Here is an 18652-nt window from a genome sequence, read left to right as displayed (position 1 = left end):
TTCTTCTGAGACTGCTGTGGTCACAATTCAGCCACAGTTTCAAGCCCTGTGGATTCAAAGATGGAAATTTAAGCAAGTGCTGAAAACTCCCATTGGAAGGCCATCCAGCTTTGAAAAAGCGCTATGTGTTTGCTGGATCATGCCCTCCACATTCTACTCTGCTCACCTGATCAATTGTTACAGCATTTTATTCCTTACCAGATTTTATTTTAATTTTTTTGCCATTTGTACCCAAACCCAAGACAGAATGTGTTTAGTTTGTGGCATAAGCTTTAATGATGATGCCAGGAGTGCCAACTTGGCCCTGCGATTGCGGGTGCCTGGGGCCGTGGGTGCCATGGCCCTGGCACTGAAATTTGTGGGTGCCCGGCCCCTTCATGGGGAATTCTGTGGGTGCTTGGCACTGGCAGAGGGAGAGGAGTGTTGGGGGAGCACACTGCCCCCAGCAGCGCAAACCTGGTGGGGTGCCATCGCGGCTCCCCCCCCCACGCGCACCATACCCCCAGGACACACGCCAGCCCCGCCCCTGCCTGCTCTCCACCCCCCGGTGCCAGAGCATGAGCTCTGCCACTGGTGCTCAGGCATCCAGGGCCCCAGGGAGTTGGCACTTGTGGCTGATGCCATAGTCAGTTAGGCACAAAGTTTCCATGTTTATTAAATGCCAGACATTTTACAAGGAAGGGGGGGGAAAGGGGGAGGGCATAACCAATCTTTTTAGATTCATCATGTTCCACTTAATGCAAAACTAGACTGCTAAGAACTGTTTCGGGCTTCCAATTTCCAGTCCAAGAATCTGGTGAACCTCAAACAATGCTAGGGAAAAATGCATTTTATTTATTTTCTGAAGCAATCGAACAGCAATACAGCTCCGTGACTGACGGACAACTTACGGAGACTGAACAAGATTGATGACAAAATATAACATCTGCACCCAGAGATCGGCACTGGCTGCTGATTTTCTACCTAGCCAAGTTCAAGATGAGCCCATAAAGCCCGTAACAACTTGCTGCAAGATCGCCTTACCCCCATATATGCCTACTTGACCTCTTCAAGGGGCGGAACTGTCATTGTTGCATGTGCTACATAATACCCAATCCGCATGTGTAAGAAAGCAATATTTTACTATGGCAGCACCTACACTTTGGAACTCCCTGCCACAGTGCCGGATTACCAAATAGGCAGAGTACCCACTGGTCTATGGGCCCCACCCACTCCTTTTAGGGGCCCTGCGACAATGGATCGAAGTAATACTGTGTAATGAAATTGGTTCGTTACAATTGTTGGTTGGTGAAATCAAAAACATATTGGGAGATAGGTAGGTAGCCATCTCCACCCTTGCTTTTTCATGCAAAACCATTTGCAGTCGTTTCCGGTCATCAACAGCTATCAGTCAGTCAATCACCCATTTCCACCACCCTTCTGAGTGATCCCCCCTCCCCATCCCCACCCCTCCCCACCCCTTCTCTACATAAGTGCCTGGAAACTTCCATTTCACTGTATCTGAAGAAGTGTGCATGCACACGAAAGCTCATACCAAAATAAAAACTTAGTTGGTCTTTAAGGTGCTACTGAAGGAATTTTTTTATTTTATATTGGGAGATAATTTGCAAGCCGCCCCCCTCCCAGATTTCAACTGCCTTGGGGTGTCCACAGGGTTTAATCCTGTGAGCTGACCTGAGACCTTGGGGTATAGGGAAGTACTGTATACAAATTTTAATAATAATAATAATAATAATAATAATAATAATAATAATAATAATAAATCCAGCACTGCCCTGGCAATGGAAACCAGGCAGGTGCATTCTTTTGGCACCTGCTACAATTTTTGTTTAGACAAGCTTACCTAGACATGTAGAACGTCCATGTATATTTCAACCTGTTTTAACTTTACGGCGGGTTTAATTTTTTTCAATGCATGCAGTAGTTTTCATTGATAATTTTATTGCCCAATCTAAATCGCTTTGAGTTTTCTTGCAGTCGCTTTTACAATCAAGCGATGTATACATTTTGCGAAACAGAGAAATGAAGCTTTGGAGCTTGTGCCTCGCTAATAAATGTGCCCGGTCTTTTAAGGTGCCACAAACTCTTCGCTGCGTTTCGGGGTGGCGGGGGTGGGTGGGGTTGGACTAGATGGCCCTCGGGGTCCCTTCGAACTCTACAGTTCTATGATTCTATGAAAGAGACCACGGCAGGCAGGGCTACCCTTCTGGAACGCGCCCTGAAAAGGAACCCCTTTACTGAGCAGCGCCTTCCATAGAAAGAAGAAGTGCGAAGTGCAAAACAAAATATGAAACAGAGAAATAATAAGCCTGGGTTTGCGCCGCGCGACCTCTCCGCCCTGTGTTTCGACATCAGGCTCTTCTTAGAAAGGGTCAAGTCAGCGGAAGATCGGTAGGGGGCGTGCAATGGATGCAAACAGTAGCAGGGAAGTTTGTCCAAGATCTTTGCTAAGGGAGGCGGTGGGGGGAACACGCTTCATCTGTGAACGGAGCGCAGCGAAGGCGCAGGGCTAACCTGACGTTGGGAGGGAGCTTTCATCAGCTCTCTCCAACTTCTCTCTCTCTCTGCAAACTTGCAGCCTGGCTCGCTTCAGGAAGGGAGTCCACCTCTTCCTCCTCACCTAAACTGCGGTCTTCAAAGAGGGGCATCGCGTTCTTGCGGCTGTGCAGGTAAGGCGCGCCCGGATTAGGATTCAGATTCGCCTGGGCAGATTCTTGCAAAGGAAAGTTTCTGGCGCACCGAGATTGGCGGGTGGAAATGGATCAATGCAAGGATCTTCCGCGCGCCGAAGTAGATGCAGTTTGCAATCTTGCAAGCGGAGTGTAGGGGATTCCCCCCCCCTTGGGGTGGTTTGTGGGTCGTGTCTCCCACTCAGTCCGATTATTAGACCCTCTGGAAAACTTGAGTGATTTAAGGGTATTGTTTTCAACGCGTAGGACTTATTGGGGCGCCACCCTCATTAGGGAAAGTTTTCTAGTCCAGGGGGAATAACAGTTTTAGGTTGGTGTGGGGAGAAAAAGCAATCGTTTGCTTTTACATTTATTAAATTTATATCCTGCCCTTCCTCCCAAAGGAGCCCAGGAGGTAACATGAGATTATAGAAAGAGAGAGAAGCAATTGGGAAGGAGGGAGGAAGTGCTCTGAACTCCTTGTCTGGCTGTGCAAACCTAAGGAATAGCAACGCAGAAGGGGAAGCTCCACTGCCTGTTCAATTAAAGGCTTCCACTCAGATGTAGGCTGCCCTGATGGAGTGGAAACCTTTAACTGAACAGGCAATGGGAACTCTGTGGTCCTTAAACACCATTTTTGGGAGTTAACTCTCCTTGAATTTCACAGGACTTCAGTTTCTGAAACCCAAATATGTTTCGGGTCCAGTCTGTTTGGGGTAGTAGACAGAGGCGGTTTTAGGGTAGCGCAACCGGTTTGGCCGCACTGGGTGCCGCACTGCAGGGGGCACCACAACAATGCTGTAAAACAAAGAGTGAGAGGCTCTCAAGTTGAGAGCCCAAAGTCCACCACTGCAATCGATCAGAATAGTGAGAGGTGACTAGGCAATGCCATACCAAAAATAATAATATCCAAAAGGGCAACCTGGAACTTTATTCTCCAGGGCGAGGGGAGGTTTCTGGACTTAACAAAGGATACCTTTCTTAAAATAAGGCAGCTGGCTGGTAGTTGAGAGCCAGAGTGGCGCAGGGTGGTCAGGGTGTTGGACTGGGATTGGGGAGACACCTGTTCAAACCCCCACTCATGCAGGCTAATCTTGGACCAGTCACGCCCTCCCAGCCCAGCCTACCTCGCAGGGCCATTGTGAGAATAAAATGGGGGAAAGGGGAGAACGGCATGTGCCACCTTCAGCTCCTTGGAGGGAAAGTGGCATATGGATGTGGTAATAGAATAAATAAAATCAATAAATCCAGGGGGTTGGTTAGAGCATGGTGCTGTTATACGCCGAGGTTGCAGGTTCAATCCCCGTATAGAATGGCTGCATATTCCTTCATTGCAGGGGGTTGGACTGGATGATCTTCAGGGTCCCTACAATGCTGTGATCCTAAGATTTTGCATTTCTTTCTGTGCCCATACATTCCACACACAGAGACACCAGTTCTTGATGAAGTAGCTGGTTGAAGTAGTTGGTAGTTATGCAGCCACATAACCTTGAGGCAGACTATTGGGCTGGATAGCTCTGCATTCCAGTTGGCAGCAATTGGGGGTAGGGGGTTCCACAGCCTTTGTACCTGCTTTAAATTTATAGAGGTGGGGGAGAAAAGCAGGGGAGGAAATGTGGGGGACCTAGATAGGTAGGGTGTGGTGTATGCGAGAGGGGGGAGGTGTAAGAGAAAGAGTGTGCGGAGAACGGATCATGTATCAATGGGGTTCGTCCTTGCATGTGTTTGAATGGAGGCACGGGATGTTTGAGTGAGAATGAATGGATGGTGTATGAATGGGGTGAATGGGTGGGGGTGAGAAAGAGAGTTGGGTGTGTCCTGCAAAAATAGCTGCTAGTTGCTACATCAGAGATGGCGAACCTGTAGCCCTCCAGATCTCGTTGGACTACAACTCCCATGATCCCTGACCACAGGCCTTGCTGGCCAGGGCTGATGGGAGCTGGGGTCCAGCAACATCTGGAGGGCCACAGATTTACACACACACACACACACACACACACACACACTGCATCCCGGTCTGAGTTGGGCCAATGAAATGGATGTCACTTTGCCTGACTTTCTCACAAGCTTTTGGACCACCCTGATATTCATCCTCAAGCATAGGACGGTTAAGGACCAGCATTATGGCACATTCTGAATTTAGGCCACTGTAAGTGTAAATCCTAGCTGGGTTGCACTTTGCATCCAAGTCGCCGATTGACCTTGAAATTAACCACTTGCCATCATCTCATTCAGGGACCTGAATGAGATATATTGTGCTGGAACTAGAAGATGCATTGCCTAAGAGAAGACACTTGACAACGAGCCTGCGGGGCTTTGTTTTGTAGAATACGCTAGAACTGAAATGGGGCTGAAATAAGAAACATGTCCACTGGATTTTGTACACCTTGATCTGATCCAGTAAAGGAATTCTCAAGCCCCTGTGTTTTGTGGAAACAGAAAGCGTAGCAGAAGGGACCTCTGGCAACTTTCACATAAGTATACTTACAATTTATACACTGTAGCTGAATTTGAAGGGTTGGTTTCGAAGCAGCACTACATGAATCATTCTGGCAATGCAAGGATGTTCCGACCCATGGTTCTGGGGCTCCCCCAAACTTCTGGAGCAGATTTGGAGGGGGCATGGACCACACACAGGAGGAGGAGGAGGGAAGGGAAAAGGTCTGTTGCACGAGTGCAAATCCTTGTGCAGACAGGACAAGTGCACTGGATACTGCCCAAAGCTTTTCGCATACCTTATTGTGATAGTCCTTACAGCACCCCTGTAATGTAGGCCAGTATTATTATTGTTTCTTTCTTTCTTTGAACACTTAAAGTATAGAGAAAATAAAATATTGGGGAGTAAATCCCCTACAGATTGTCACAAGAATGGGGGAAGCATTCTTTCATTGCTCCCTTTGCTTCTGTCCAAGGTTGAAGATGGAAGAAAGCAAACATTGCCATATGCTAGTGGGGCAGTTCAGGGTTTTAGAGATGCATTTCAGGACGATGTGGGTGTGAACCAGCTGTAGATGCTGCAGTACAGAGATGTATTATGTATTATGTTTCTAATGTGTGATCATAGAATTGTAGAGTTGGAAGGGACCACGAGAGTCATCTTTTCCACCCCCTGTGATGCAGGAATATTTTCTCCAAGGCTGGGCTCGAACCCATAATCCTGAGATTAAGAGTCTCATGCTCTACTGACTGAGCTATCCCAGCCTGCAAGTTGTGTCTATTGCAGGTGAGATTTGAACAGGGGACTTCTTGTTATTCGCAGGTCACTCTTCTCCACAATACAAAAGCAATGCTTTATTTCTAAGCACAAAGCTCTCCCACCTTCTTATGCTTTCTATTCAATTCAACACCTTTATTGGCATATACTTATGCTTTCTATTTGAGTTACTTTTCATTTATTAAATTTACGAGTTGATTGTCACCCGAAAGTCTGCAAGCAACTTACATATAGTTGATAGACTGATACACACACACACACACACACACACACACACACACACACACACACACACAATACCGTATGCTTATGTTCACATGTACACCATCGTCATTTCGTGGTATCGTGGTACCACGAGTTGATATGGCATATGTCAAGGGTGGCCAACCTCCAAGAGACTGCGATCTACTCACAGACTTAAAAAACTGGCAGTTTTCTACCCCCTTTTGGGGGGTTCAGGTCAAAGTTGTTGAGCTTTTTTAGGAAGGAAAGCCCTGTTTTGGGGGGTTCAGGTCAAAGTTGTTGAACTTCTTTAGGGAGGAGGAAAGCAACATTGACATTAAGATATATATTTTTTTAGGAAGGAAAGCCCAGTTTTGGGTGGTTCAGGTCATTTTAGGGGTGGAGGGCAAAGATGTTGAGTTGTTTTAGGGGAGCCGATTTTTTTTTAGCTTCTTTGGGGGGGAGCCACTGATCTACCGGTGATCTACCACAGATGTCCAGTGATCTACCAGTAGATCACAATTTACCTGTTGGACATGCCTGGCATAAGATGCCTCGTGCATTGATGCTCAAAGGTTTTGTGTCAAAACTCCCACCACTGCAGGCTCAACACTTTTTAAATGGGACGTTCTCTGCACATGAGGTCAAGAGATAAGAGTGGAATTCATGTTTGTGTGGATGACCTTGTTCAATAGTCACAGCTGAAGTGAGTCACGAGGTTCAGTTGAATGCAAAGTGGGTTCAATGGTTCATATCATTATGCTGGTAAAGGAGGACAGGTGCTGTCCTGTGATTTCAGGAAGATGGAGAGTTAAGGTGATGCCTAGGTTCTGTGGTGCGGAGGCTGGATTTCTTGTGTCGCTTTTTAGAGCCCTTTCACACATTACGCAGAGGCTGGCCTGGGTTTGCCACCTCGTGTACACTCAAAATACCTTAGGGGTGTTAACATATGGCAGCCTTGGGCAGCTGCTGATGCTGCAAAGCCCTTTTTGAAAGCAACTGGGAGTCACCATGTTCATCTCCCACAATGCCCCAGAAAGATGCAACATCAGGGGCATTATGGGAAATTAACATGGCGGCTCCCAGCTGCTCAGCACAGCACTGCTGCCACTGCCTAAAGCCCCCCCCCCCAAATGAGACATTTTGCCCAGCTTCCCCTTAAACCTGGAGCCAGCTTAGTTGCTATAAATGTAATATCTGGCCCATAATAAGGGTCTGTTCCTGATCGTTGCAGGTGGTTACATAGCAAAAGGCCAAATCTGCCATCAGCCTCTTTCTCACCAAGACCAGGCAGCTTCTCATTCCTTTTCTGATGGGAAAATCCTATGTGGTCGCTGATGGCTGTTTAGAGAAGATTATAGGGTAGCTTCCTACACTTCCTATATATTGCATCTGTGGTTGGCCACTCTGGGAAGAGGACGCAAGAGGCCCCGGTACCCTCCTCCTCCTCTCTCTCCCTCCGTTCCCACCACCATCGGGCTCAGGAGCAACTTAGGCTGGGCAATGTGGACCAGCACATTGCTGGAGTGGAGAGGAGGAACAGCTCCTCCTCTCTTGCAAATTCAATAGTGACATATAAGAACATGGGGATCTACCTTGGACTGAGTCAGAACACAGTTCCATTTAGATCAGAATTGCCTACTGGCAATATTGGCAGTGTCTCTCCAAGGTTTCAGAAAGAGGGGACATTTCCGTCCCACTTGGAGAAATGCAAACCCTCCAAGTGTCCCTATTTTCCAGGGACACCCGTAATTTAGAGAAGCCGTCCCAGTTTCTGGTTTGATCACGGAATGTCCCACTTCTCCTTAGGATGTCCCTATTTTCATTGGAGAAATGATGGAGGGTATGGAGCATAGCTGTCAACCCTCCCGTTTTTCGTGGGAATTCCCCGTATTTAAATCCGTTTCCCACTGTTATCCCGAATTGCAAAATATCCCATAAATCCCCCGGATTTATAAGAAAGCAGCTCCTGCCGGCCAGGGAGGCTCCTCAGCTGCATAAATGTCCTGGCTCCTGACTGGCTGCTTTCTCACTTGGCTTGCCGCTAGTGCTGCCGGAAATCGCCTCTGGACATGCGCACAAGCGACTTCCGGTGCCCAGACATGCGGACACGGGCAGCCCGGCACCGGAAGTCGCTTCTGCGCATGTCTGGACATGCACAGAAGTGACTTCCGGTGCCGTGCCACTGTTGATCTCTTATTTTCCAATCCGGAAGTTGATAATTATGGTGTGGAGTTATCCGACCCCCGAACCATCTGAAGGCAATCCTGTACAGGGAAGTTTTTAAAAAAATGTTTAATTATGTTTTTTATATATGTTGAAAGCTGCCCAGAGTGGCTGCGGAAACCCCATAAGATGTGTGGGGTATAAATAGTAAAATTATCATTATGGAATGGGACGTCCTATTTGCATCGGAGACATGTTGGAGGGTATGGAAGTGGGGAATAGAATCTGGGATCTCGAGCACTTTGGAGGGGGGGCCTGTAGCAGCTACTGAGAATAGCACATGGTGTCGTTGGATCTGGCCTTAAGTGTACATTGAGCAGGAAGAGAATTTGCCTACAGTCTTACAGATACAAAAGTTTTTTTCTTTCGGGTGGATTCAGATGGCCATTCTGAAGACTGAGATTCTTATGTGGTGGCCAGGTTACTGGGTGTTCTCATTTTGTATGTTTCCCTTGCTACCATTTTATTTCTGTAAAATGCCCTTCCCCACAAACAAAAATCCAAAAACGGAACCAACCTCTGAAATAAGGTGAAACCAACAGCAAGTCAATTTAAGGCCAGCAATAAAAATCAGTACCGTATTAAGCGCCAGCACAGATTAAAACGAAGCCATCTAATCGACCTGGAACGGCTTTTAAGAATTAAAAAGTTGTTTCAGTGGAAACAGTAGAGAGCAGTGGAAGCCTTGCATAGCTGTTCCATATAGTGGGGGTGTCTGGTTGTATATAGGCCCTTGTGCCACACATAACCCCAACAGTGGGGCAGGAGCTGTTTTCTTCATTGTGCCGTCATTTGCAGCGGCCAGTTGGTGCAGGTCCAGGTGGAAGGGCAGTTATCCAGGAGAGGGGAAGCCCATACAGTTAGCCTTGCCAATGTGGTTGCTTTGTTTACAGGACACGAACTTGCATCATAGGGAAGCAGGTTCCCATGCTTCCATGCTGAGTTGGATGGGAGAAGGCGGTTTCTTCTGTAGGATGTGTTCGCCCTGAGGCATCCCATAGAATCATAGAATTTTAGAGTTGGAAGGGACCACGAGGGTCATCTGCAATGCAAGAATATTTTGCCCAATGTGGTGCTGGAACCTTGAAATTAAGAGTCTCATGCTATCCATCACAAGGGGATATCCCCCCCCCAAAAAAAGCTCATTTGCATGTGCTTCTTGAAACATCCCTCAGCTCACACCATCCTAATTATCTTCCCCTATTCCTTTTCTTGAGAGAAGAAAGCACTTTGATGACACTTATAATATGGGGCCTTCATTCAAGCCTTCTTGTGCATGGAAAGAATTCAAGTCCATGATCCCCGCTGGTTGACCTTTGAGCATGTCTGTGAAGAGGCCATATTAGCACAAATGCCTTGTGCTGTACAATGCAAGGATTCAGGGGATCCCCAGCCAATCAGAACCCCCTCCCTCCTTGGGATCTGTATGCTTGCAACACCCCTTCATGCGGAAGTTGCAGTTCAACAACATCTGGAGGCCATGGGATCCCCACCCATCTTCTAGTCTACCCTTCTCCCTGACACCCTAGTTTTCTATGTGCAGGGAAATTGATTCGGTTCAATCGATGAATCAACTCAGCAGAGCTGGCAAATGCAGTCATTAGTGCAAATCACTAGGGCTAAGAGGTGATTCCTGCCTCTTGCTGTGGGCAGAGGGTGTTTAAGAGTAAGATAAGGGTTGCTAAGAAGCTATCCCAGAGATTGGCTAGGCAGTGCTGTCTGCTGAACTGGGCCTGCTTTTAAACACTTACACAGTATGGACCTATGCATGTTTATTTAGAAGCCCTTTATTGTGGTCAGTGGAGATTAGCCCCATGTAAAATGTACATGAGATTGCAGCCTCGCTTGGACAAAAACATGGGAACGTTTTGAACTGACCTGAGCAATTTGGACAATGAAGTTTTAAACAGAAAAGAATCTGTCGCTAGAGAACAGCGGCTTTTACATTGGGGACAATTCACAGTTATTATAACGTCTGTGTTGTTGCCTTCCCCTCCTCAGTTCCAGAAAGGTACAACTACAAGCTTGGAGCATCACTAAACTACAAGCAACACTCTCTTATTTGTCCCAGGGCTCAGGTCTGCCCTCTCTCATCAGGTAATTTCCCCATCTTTTCTCCTAGGGTACAGTTACAGATCTTTGTCGCTCTGCGAAGCATTTCTGTTTTTTTAGTTTTAAATTCCAAAAATACAAAGTTAAGGTAAATCATTCCCATCACAGGTGCATGTGTTTGGCTGCTGAAGAGGACTTTATGCTGAAACGCGTCTGACCAGTTGATCTAAAGGGTTCTCACTTTTAACTCGCATTTGGCCTATAAGCAGAACATAGGAGTGCATTCTTAATATTTCTCTGTAGTGTGCATCTCATCTTACAGAATATTTAAAAAAATGTTTATGTGTGCATAACCTATAACCAAGTGTTTTACCTTACCTTTTTGAAATTTTATTCTGCTGAAGAGAGGAGATCTTCCATATTTGTGTGTTGTTTTATTTAAATGCCTGGTTAAAAAGAACACATATAAGAAAATGAAGTTGTATTATAAATCGTTGGAAGTTCTGTTCCCAAAAAGATTTAATTCACATTTAGGTCACCCAGCAATTATGGGAGATTACTTTTAGGTGTCTTTCAGTGAACTAATTCAGTGAATGTTAAACTGAACTAGTCCAAGCACTGCTCTGAAGCTGTACATCCCAGAGACAGGTTTGATCCTGCAGTGAAACCCAGGCATCTGCTAGGCCTCCTTTCTCAGTTTCTTGCTATCAGGAGTGCCTGCCTGTCATCTACCGATGATGATGATGATGATGTTTTTAAACTGTGGTTTCCTTTCTTTTAAGATCCATGATGGTGCTGTTCCCTGTCCTCGCTGCATTGATGCTCGCTACAGTTCATGCACAGGAAGGAGACGAAACCATCACATACACGGTAAAGGAGAGAGAGAGAGAGAGAGAGAGAGAGAGAGAGAGAGAGAGAGAGAGAGAGAGAGAGAGAGAGAGAGAGAGAGAGAGAGAGAGAGAGAGAGAGAGAGAGAAATGTTATCTACTGCAGGGCTTTCAAAGCAATCCTACAGAAGTTAATAGCACCAGAATTTATCTGGGGGCCAAACTACACACGAAGTTAAAAGTTAAATGCATCCTCATATTGCAGGGAAGGGGAACCTGTGGCCTTGCAAGTGTTGATGGACCACAACTCCCATTATTCCTGGCTATTGGCCGTGCTGGGTGGTGCTGATGGGAGTTGGAATGCAATATTTATTTATCTATTTGCAATTTATTATTTATTTATTTATTTGCTTATTGAATTCATATCATACCTGCCAAGTTCCTGCCGGAAAAATAAGGGATCGGCAGACCGGAAGTAGCGCTGCCGCCATTTTGGAACTGGGCAGAGCAGCATCGGAAGTCACTTCTGAACCTGCTCCGCCCAGTTCCAAAATGGCCGCCGCGCCAGAAATCGCTTCTGCGCATGTCCAGAGACTCCAGACATGCGCAGAAGGAGCCTCCCCCGGCTGGTAAGTAAACCGGGGGGAAACAAAAAAAAATCCGTTTTTCCAGCTGGGAACGGCTGGAAAAACGGGGGTTTCCCAGGGAATACGGGAGACTAGGCAGCTATGATTTATATACTGCCCTATACTCGGAGGTCTCAGGGCGGTTCACAGTAGAATCTGGAGGGTGCCTTTGTTGGGTGTTCCTGGTTTAGATGTTCTTCAGCTGTCAAAGCACACCTGCTTTCCCCCTTTTCTTGGAACTCCGGCACAGAACATTATTCATAGTACCATTCCCAGCTTCTCTTCCTTCAAATCCTTCCTCAGAACACCCCCTTACACCACAGCAGATGTCAATTGGGCCGTATAACCTAGTAACATCTTTTTTTATATTGGCAATGGTTCCACAGGGTCCTCCCCATCAACAGTTACCCAATCCCAGTGCCTTTTTTGTGAGAAAAAGGTGTTGAAGTTAGTTAGCTAGCTAGTTAGCTAGTTAGTTGGTTAGCTGGTTAGCTGGTTAGCTGGTTAGCTGGTTAGCTGGTTAGCTGGTTAGCTAGTTAGTTAGCTAGTTAGCTAGCTAGCTAGTTCTGGTCCCAGTCAAAATGCCACCTCCGCCCCAGGCAGTGGCTAAATTTAAGATGTGATTAATAAATTCAAGCAGACAGTGATCAAGACTAGAAATGGCCACAACTTTATTGATTACAGATATAGATGGATTTTTGGCTCAGGCGTTGGGTGTATACCCGTTCCAAGACAAAAAAAAAGAATAGTAAGTATTTAATTTTTAAAAGGTTCCTGAGTTCCTGCTGAAAAAGACCTCTGCCCAATCCTCTTTTAAACTTGAGGTGCCTGAGGCTGACCCTGCAATCTTCCATAATCATGCATGGAGCCTTTTGCTGAACACCTTCGTCTCTTTCCCCAGCCTACCGCATGAATATTCAGTCTCACATTCATCATTTGTTGCTTTTGCCTCTCTCCTCCTGCGATATCTTGAGACAGGGATGGGGAAGCTGTGGGTCTCTGGATACTGCTGGACTCCAACTCCCATCAACCCCAGCTGGCATTGCCCGTGGCCGGGTGTGATGGGAAATGAAGTCTTAACAACCCTCAGGAGGTCTGCAGGTCCCTCATCCCCATATCGAGAACTACCTCCTTCTCCATGGAGCTCCCCGCGCATCAACTGGTTGTCACTCGTACTGGGTTAAGGCTGACATGTTCTGACTCAGTGCAAGGCAGCTTCCTGTGTTCCTGATTTTGCTGATCGTCCACAGTGGAGCAATCACACTGAAGTTAATGGGATTTCTTGAGGATAAGTCATCTGCGAAGTGCTCCCCGTTGGGTTGTTAACTGGGCGTGATTTTTTGTTGTGCATTAAACGGGCATTGGGGAGATTCAGTAAGTTTTGCTGTTTTTTCCTCTGGGGCTCGGAGGTCTTTTTATAGCTATAGTAACTCCAGTTGCCTCAGCCCGAAGATGCTGTCATTCCTTTGGAGAGCTGGGGTTGTAATGCAATTAGCTGCCCTCTTGCCCCCTTGTTACACTCGAGGCCCGTTCCCTTCCAGCTCGCTGCTAGATTTGGCAGACTTCTAGCATCACCTGTGAATAAATGAAGTGGGGGGGGGAGTTAGTTTCTGCCGCCGATTTAAGCTCCTTGAGTAACAAAGCTACTCAAAACAACCCGCCACAGCCCAGTGCATTGAGCAACACGGGCGTCAACATGCTGAGACAGATTCTTAGCTGGAGCAAACGCCGTGAGTGCCTACCAAGTTACGGCAGGGGTGGATTTGGCTCGCCATGACAAGCTGATTTATTAACTCGAGGGTTCCTCTCACTCGCTCCCTGACATCAGTAGTAGCACTATGTAAACACTGTGCTTAGTATGGCAGGCGTGATAGGGTTGCCGTATTTTGAAGAGCAAAAAAGAGAGCACATTTGCCGACTTCTACTTTTAACTATGGATCACTAGGACAACTCTACCCATGAAAAAGAGGGCGAGTCCTGGAAAAAGAGGCAAGCCTGAGATAGATTAGAAAGAAAGAAAGAAAGAAAGAAAGAAAGAAAGAAAGAAAGAAAGAAAGAAAGAAAGAAAGAAAGAAAGAAAGATGAATCTTACTCGGCTACGAGTGATCGCCAAAGAAGAAGGAAGGAAGGAAGGAAGGAAGGAAGGAAGGAAGGAAGGAAGGAAGGAAGGAAGGAAGGAAGGAAGGAAGGAAGGAAGGAAGATGATAGATGATAGATGATAGATGATAGATAGATAGATAGATAGATAGATAGATAGATAGATAGATAGATAGATAGACAGACAGACATACTCACAGCATGGATACCCCAAAAGGTCTTTCTTCTCCCTTATTGTATTCCAGTATAAAAATCAAGCATGGGTCTGTCTCAGCTTCTCAGCCTTCATCCTGCTCTCAGCTGAGCTCACATACAACTCCTCTGGCTATTTCACTTAGCTGCAGCCCAGGTCATTTTTTTTGGGGGGGTGCTGTTCATGATGCTAAACTCTCTGTTTCCTAGTCAAAGGGACTGATTTGGGTAATAATTTGGGTTCTTAAGTGACAAGTTACGGCCATTGTCTTACAATTGCCTAGTTCGCAAAGGATTGTTCCATCAGCTTTTAACCCTACCAGGGAGAGGACCCCAAGGATTAGGAAGGAAGGTATTGTGCAGACTGACCCCCCCCCAACCTGCAACAATATCTGTATGTCTCTCTCTCTCTCTCTCATCAGTTAAACCAGATGGTGAATATTGTCAGTTATTTAGCTAAAATGCTACATTTTGAGAGACAGGAAGGGTACTGCTTGGTTTTTCCCTTTCGATGTCAAGATGTCTTATGCCAGCCCAGTGTTTTCTGCGACTTACCTGTTGATTGACAATATGGCTTCAGAGACTGCAAATCTACCATTTGAATGTTCCAAGGAGGCCCAAGATCCCTCCTTGGACATTTCTGTCCCTTTGCACATTCAGTAATAGTAAAGGTAAAGGGGCCCCTGACCATTAGGTCCAGTCGTGACTGACTCTGGGATTGCGGTGCTCATCTCGCATTATTGGCTGAGGGAGCCGGCGTACAGCTTCCGGGTCATGTGGCCAGCATGACAAAGCCGCTTTGGCGAAACAGAGCAGCGCACGGAAATGCCGTTTACCTTCCCGCTGCAGCGGTACCTATTTATCTCTTGCACTTTGACGTGCTTTCAAACTGCTGGGTTGGCAGGAGCTGGGACCGAACAACGGGAGCTCACCCCGTCGCGGGGATTTGAACCGCCGACCTTCTGATCGGCAAGCCCTAGGCTCTGTGGTTTAACCCACAGCGCCACCCGCGTCCCTTCAGTAATAGTAAGTTAGGTCAAACGTTGGTTAGACTTATGCTCCCCAATGTGCTAATTTTGTACTTGCAGTTAGAAGCTTCCTACTCAAGCTAGGGAATGTTTTTAATTGGACGGTGCAGGTATGGCCTCAGCAATCCCTCCAGTGAGGTGTCATGGGGGGAAATACAGTGCTTTATTTTCCTGTGGAAAATGTTTTTGTTTCATAAGTTCATTGCAACAATGAATGGATGGGGATTGCAAATACAATGTTGCGCAAGCTTGGCAGTGGGAACTTTTTAAGTTTTGTTCACTGAACACAAATTAAAGAACATACTAAATTAGATCACCCTCTAGGGCATCAGAACATTTTCCAATTTGCAAACTGATTCCCCCCCCCCCCAATGTTATCCTAACTCAGGAGGGCCTCAGTGACGATAGATCTGCAATTGTAAAAAGTAATGTGAGGACTGGGGAGAGAGGCGTGTCTCTTTCCTGAGAGCTCCATAAAACTGGGGCCTGATCTTAACAGCAGAAAGTACATTAATCCATATTTTCATTTTGATTGTGTTAATTGGTTTTCTTTGTTTTACATGCAGCAATGCACAGATGGTTACGAATGGGATCCCGTCGTACAGCGATGCAAAGGTACAGTAAACTGTAGCAAGCTCCACATTGATGTATTTATATCTGCTAAAAGGAATCCTGAGCTTGAACTAATGAGAATTCCGTCTGCGTAGTGGAATTTTCTCCATAGTCTTTTCCAGTGCAGAGACTATGGGGAAGGCATGGGAAGGAGCGCAAACATTGTGGCCATATCCGGGTTTTTGGAATCGCACCCACTGTATCGGTTTCCTCTACAACACAGATTTGCATTCTTCATCACTGATATTTCCTTCTGGGGCAGTGAGAATGATCGATTTACTGCAGGGACAGCCAACGCAGTGCTCTTCAGAGCTTGTTGGGTCATAGTCACATTCACACCATTCATTTAAAGCACCCATTATCTTTACAGTGTGCATCATGGAACATTCCCATTCGACAGCATGGACAGCAGTCATTTAGGAGGGCAATGCAGAGCTCAATAATTGTTGAGCATTGCACATGCAATTGGCTTAGCTGTGTACCTCTCGCACATCTAAATTCCCCTCTCCCCATGAGGTGGACCGAGGATCCAAGGGTGTCAGGATGCTGTCAGCAGCTCCTGGCTGGTTGCCCAGGAAAGTATAAAGACAAGGGAAAGTTTCTTACCGGCCTTTTTTGTTTCAATCTTTACAGAGAGAGGCTATAGAACCCAGCCTCTTGGATAATGGCATTGTCCCGAGTGAATCTCCACCCCACCCCTGTCTCTCCTACTTCCTCATCTCCTCTACAAGTGCTGCTAGGTGCCCTCTGTATTTGAGCTTTTTCCTCTCCTACTTTTAAGGCTCGCCGGGTTCTGGGAGATGGAGGGTCTGGGATGCTTTCTAGTGACAACGTGTCAGCCAGGTGTTGCTCTGGTTCTCCCATGATTTCCCAACTTTCCCTCCTCATCTGCTTCTGAGCTGTGACCTCCCTCAAATCCTTGTTGTAAATCTATACTGTCTTCCTCTTCCTCCTCCCTGGAAGGGTCAGGATGAGGAGGCAGTCTTCACACTTCCTCCTCTGCCCAGTCCCTGACACAGGGGAGTGGCCAGTGCTGCTGCGGAAACTCTGCCCACCCCTGTCGCTGCCGCCGGAGAATTAAAGTGAAGCAGCAGCAGCAGCTTATGGCAATATCTCGTGAGATTTTGCGGAACTCTCGCGAGATCTTGCTGCCGCCGCCACTTCTCACATCTCCCGTGGTGTCCTGCCTACCCACTGCTGCTCCTGCAGCAGCAGCAAGGAAAAATATTACAGCATCCAGGTTCTGGCAATATCTTACAGACCTCTCCCAAGTTCTTGCCAGAAGCTGAAATCCACAGGTAGGCAAACAAAGGCCCGGGGGCCAGATCCGGCCCAATCGCCTTCTAAATCCAGCCCGCAGATGGTCTGGGAATCAGTGTGTTTTTACATGAGTAGAATGTGCTCTTTTATTTAAAATGCATCTCTGGGTTATTTGTGGGGCATAGGAATTCATTCAATAATTTTTTTCCCCAAAATATAGTCCGGCCCCCCCACAAGGTCTGAGGGACAGTGGACCGGCCCCCTGCTGGAAAAGTTTGCTGACCCCTGCCATAGTCACTGTAAAGGGGCAGCTGATCGAAAATATTACTGGCAATTGTGAAATGATGTCAACTAGAGACAACCTAGTGAAAACTGATGCAGCAGTGGGGGTACATCTTGGACATGTCTTGTAATGAGAGCAGGAAACCGGTTTTGGAAATATTAGATTGAATTAATTTGGTTTTACATGCAATAATTTGGAAAAATCAATGAAAAAATAATTGGCAGAAGCTGTAGTCGTGCAACCCCAGCAAGCAAGGGTGTGGCAGTGAGTGGAGGAGCAGTTTCCCGTTTCTCATTACATGGCGAACCAGAGCAGTGCACAGAAACGCCGTTTACCTTCCCGTCAGAGTGGTACCTATTTATCTACTTGCACTTTGACGTGCTTTCGAACTGCTAGGACAGGCCGCCCCTGCCTCTTCCCCTACCTTTCCACGTGGAAATGCTGATAACATTCTCAAACCTGCTGCCTGCCTGAGACACTTGCCTGCATCCGAGGCAGGAGGATGCTGCTGTGTTGGTGCTCACCTTTGTCCTGTTTCCGACTGCAGATATCGACGAGTGTGAAATTGTGCACGATGCATGCAAAGGTGGGATGAAATGTGTGAACCACTTCGGAGGATACCTCTGCCTGCCCAGAACGGCTCAGATTATTGTCAACAACGGTCAAGAGCAACCTGCGCCTGAACCCGCGCCTGCACCTAATGGCCGAAACGGCAATGCCATAGCTCGGAGGACTGTCCCAGGGATACAGTGTGCGGCCGGGTTTGAAGCCAGCGATCACAATGTGTGCCAAGGTAAGGAAGTCATCTTATGCCGAACTTTACATCCCTGTGTCAGGGGTGGGGGTGGGATTCATTTGGCCCCCTTTCCACACCAGATTGGCCCAGTTCAACCATCCTGAACTCAGTTGTTGATTGGAAGAAAACTGGTCGATATTGCACCCTTATCCAGATTTTGCAATGCCATTTTGGTGCGCATAAACATGCACACCCAAAAAACACAATTGAAATGCATATTCAAATATGTGTTTTAGGAGAAAGTGCATTGGATTTTTTTTTTTTTTAGGTGAGTGGTGGGGGATATGCATAGCTGCCAAGTCTCCCGTTTTTCGTGGGAAACCCCCGTATTTAAACCCGTTTCCCACTGTTATCCCGAATAGAGAAAAATCCCGTAAATCCCCCGGATTTCCTACCTGCCAGGGAGGCTCCTTCTGCGCATGTCTGGACATGTGCAGAACCGATTTCAGGTGCAGCTCTGCCCATGTCTGGGCACCGGAAGTTGCTTCTATGCATGTCCAGACATGCGTAGAAGCGATGTCCGGTGCCGCGTTGCTGCTGATCCCAGA

At 46.9% G+C, this 18652-nt stretch overlaps 1 protein-coding gene across 2 annotated transcripts in view; it reads left to right on the top strand.

The window, feature by feature from the left end:
* Window positions 1-2436: 2436 nt before the first annotated feature.
* Window positions 2437-18652, top strand: part of EFEMP1 (EGF containing fibulin extracellular matrix protein 1) — a 58283-nt gene continuing 42067 nt past the window's right edge. Inside the window, exons 1-5 of one of the 2 annotated variants that reach the window (XM_035110937.2) lie at window positions 2437-2669; window positions 10333-10428; window positions 11166-11253; window positions 15720-15768; window positions 17856-18101. In XM_035110937.2, coding sequence (XP_034966828.2) covers window positions 11170-11253; window positions 15720-15768; window positions 17856-18101 — 379 coding nt within the window. In that variant the 5' untranslated portion in view covers window positions 2437-2669; window positions 10333-10428; window positions 11166-11169. The remainder of the gene's footprint in view (window positions 2670-10332; window positions 10429-11165; window positions 11254-15719; window positions 15769-17855; window positions 18102-18652) is intronic. The other variant, XM_035110936.2, reaches the window with a different exon arrangement.

Source organism: Zootoca vivipara, chromosome 3 (genome assembly GCF_963506605.1).
Source record: "Zootoca vivipara chromosome 3, rZooViv1.1, whole genome shotgun sequence".
Classification (NCBI taxonomy): domain Eukaryota; kingdom Metazoa; phylum Chordata; class Lepidosauria; order Squamata; family Lacertidae; genus Zootoca; species Zootoca vivipara.
The sequence above is the reverse complement of the archived record's forward strand: the minus strand, read 5'-3'. Positions and strand labels throughout refer to the sequence as shown.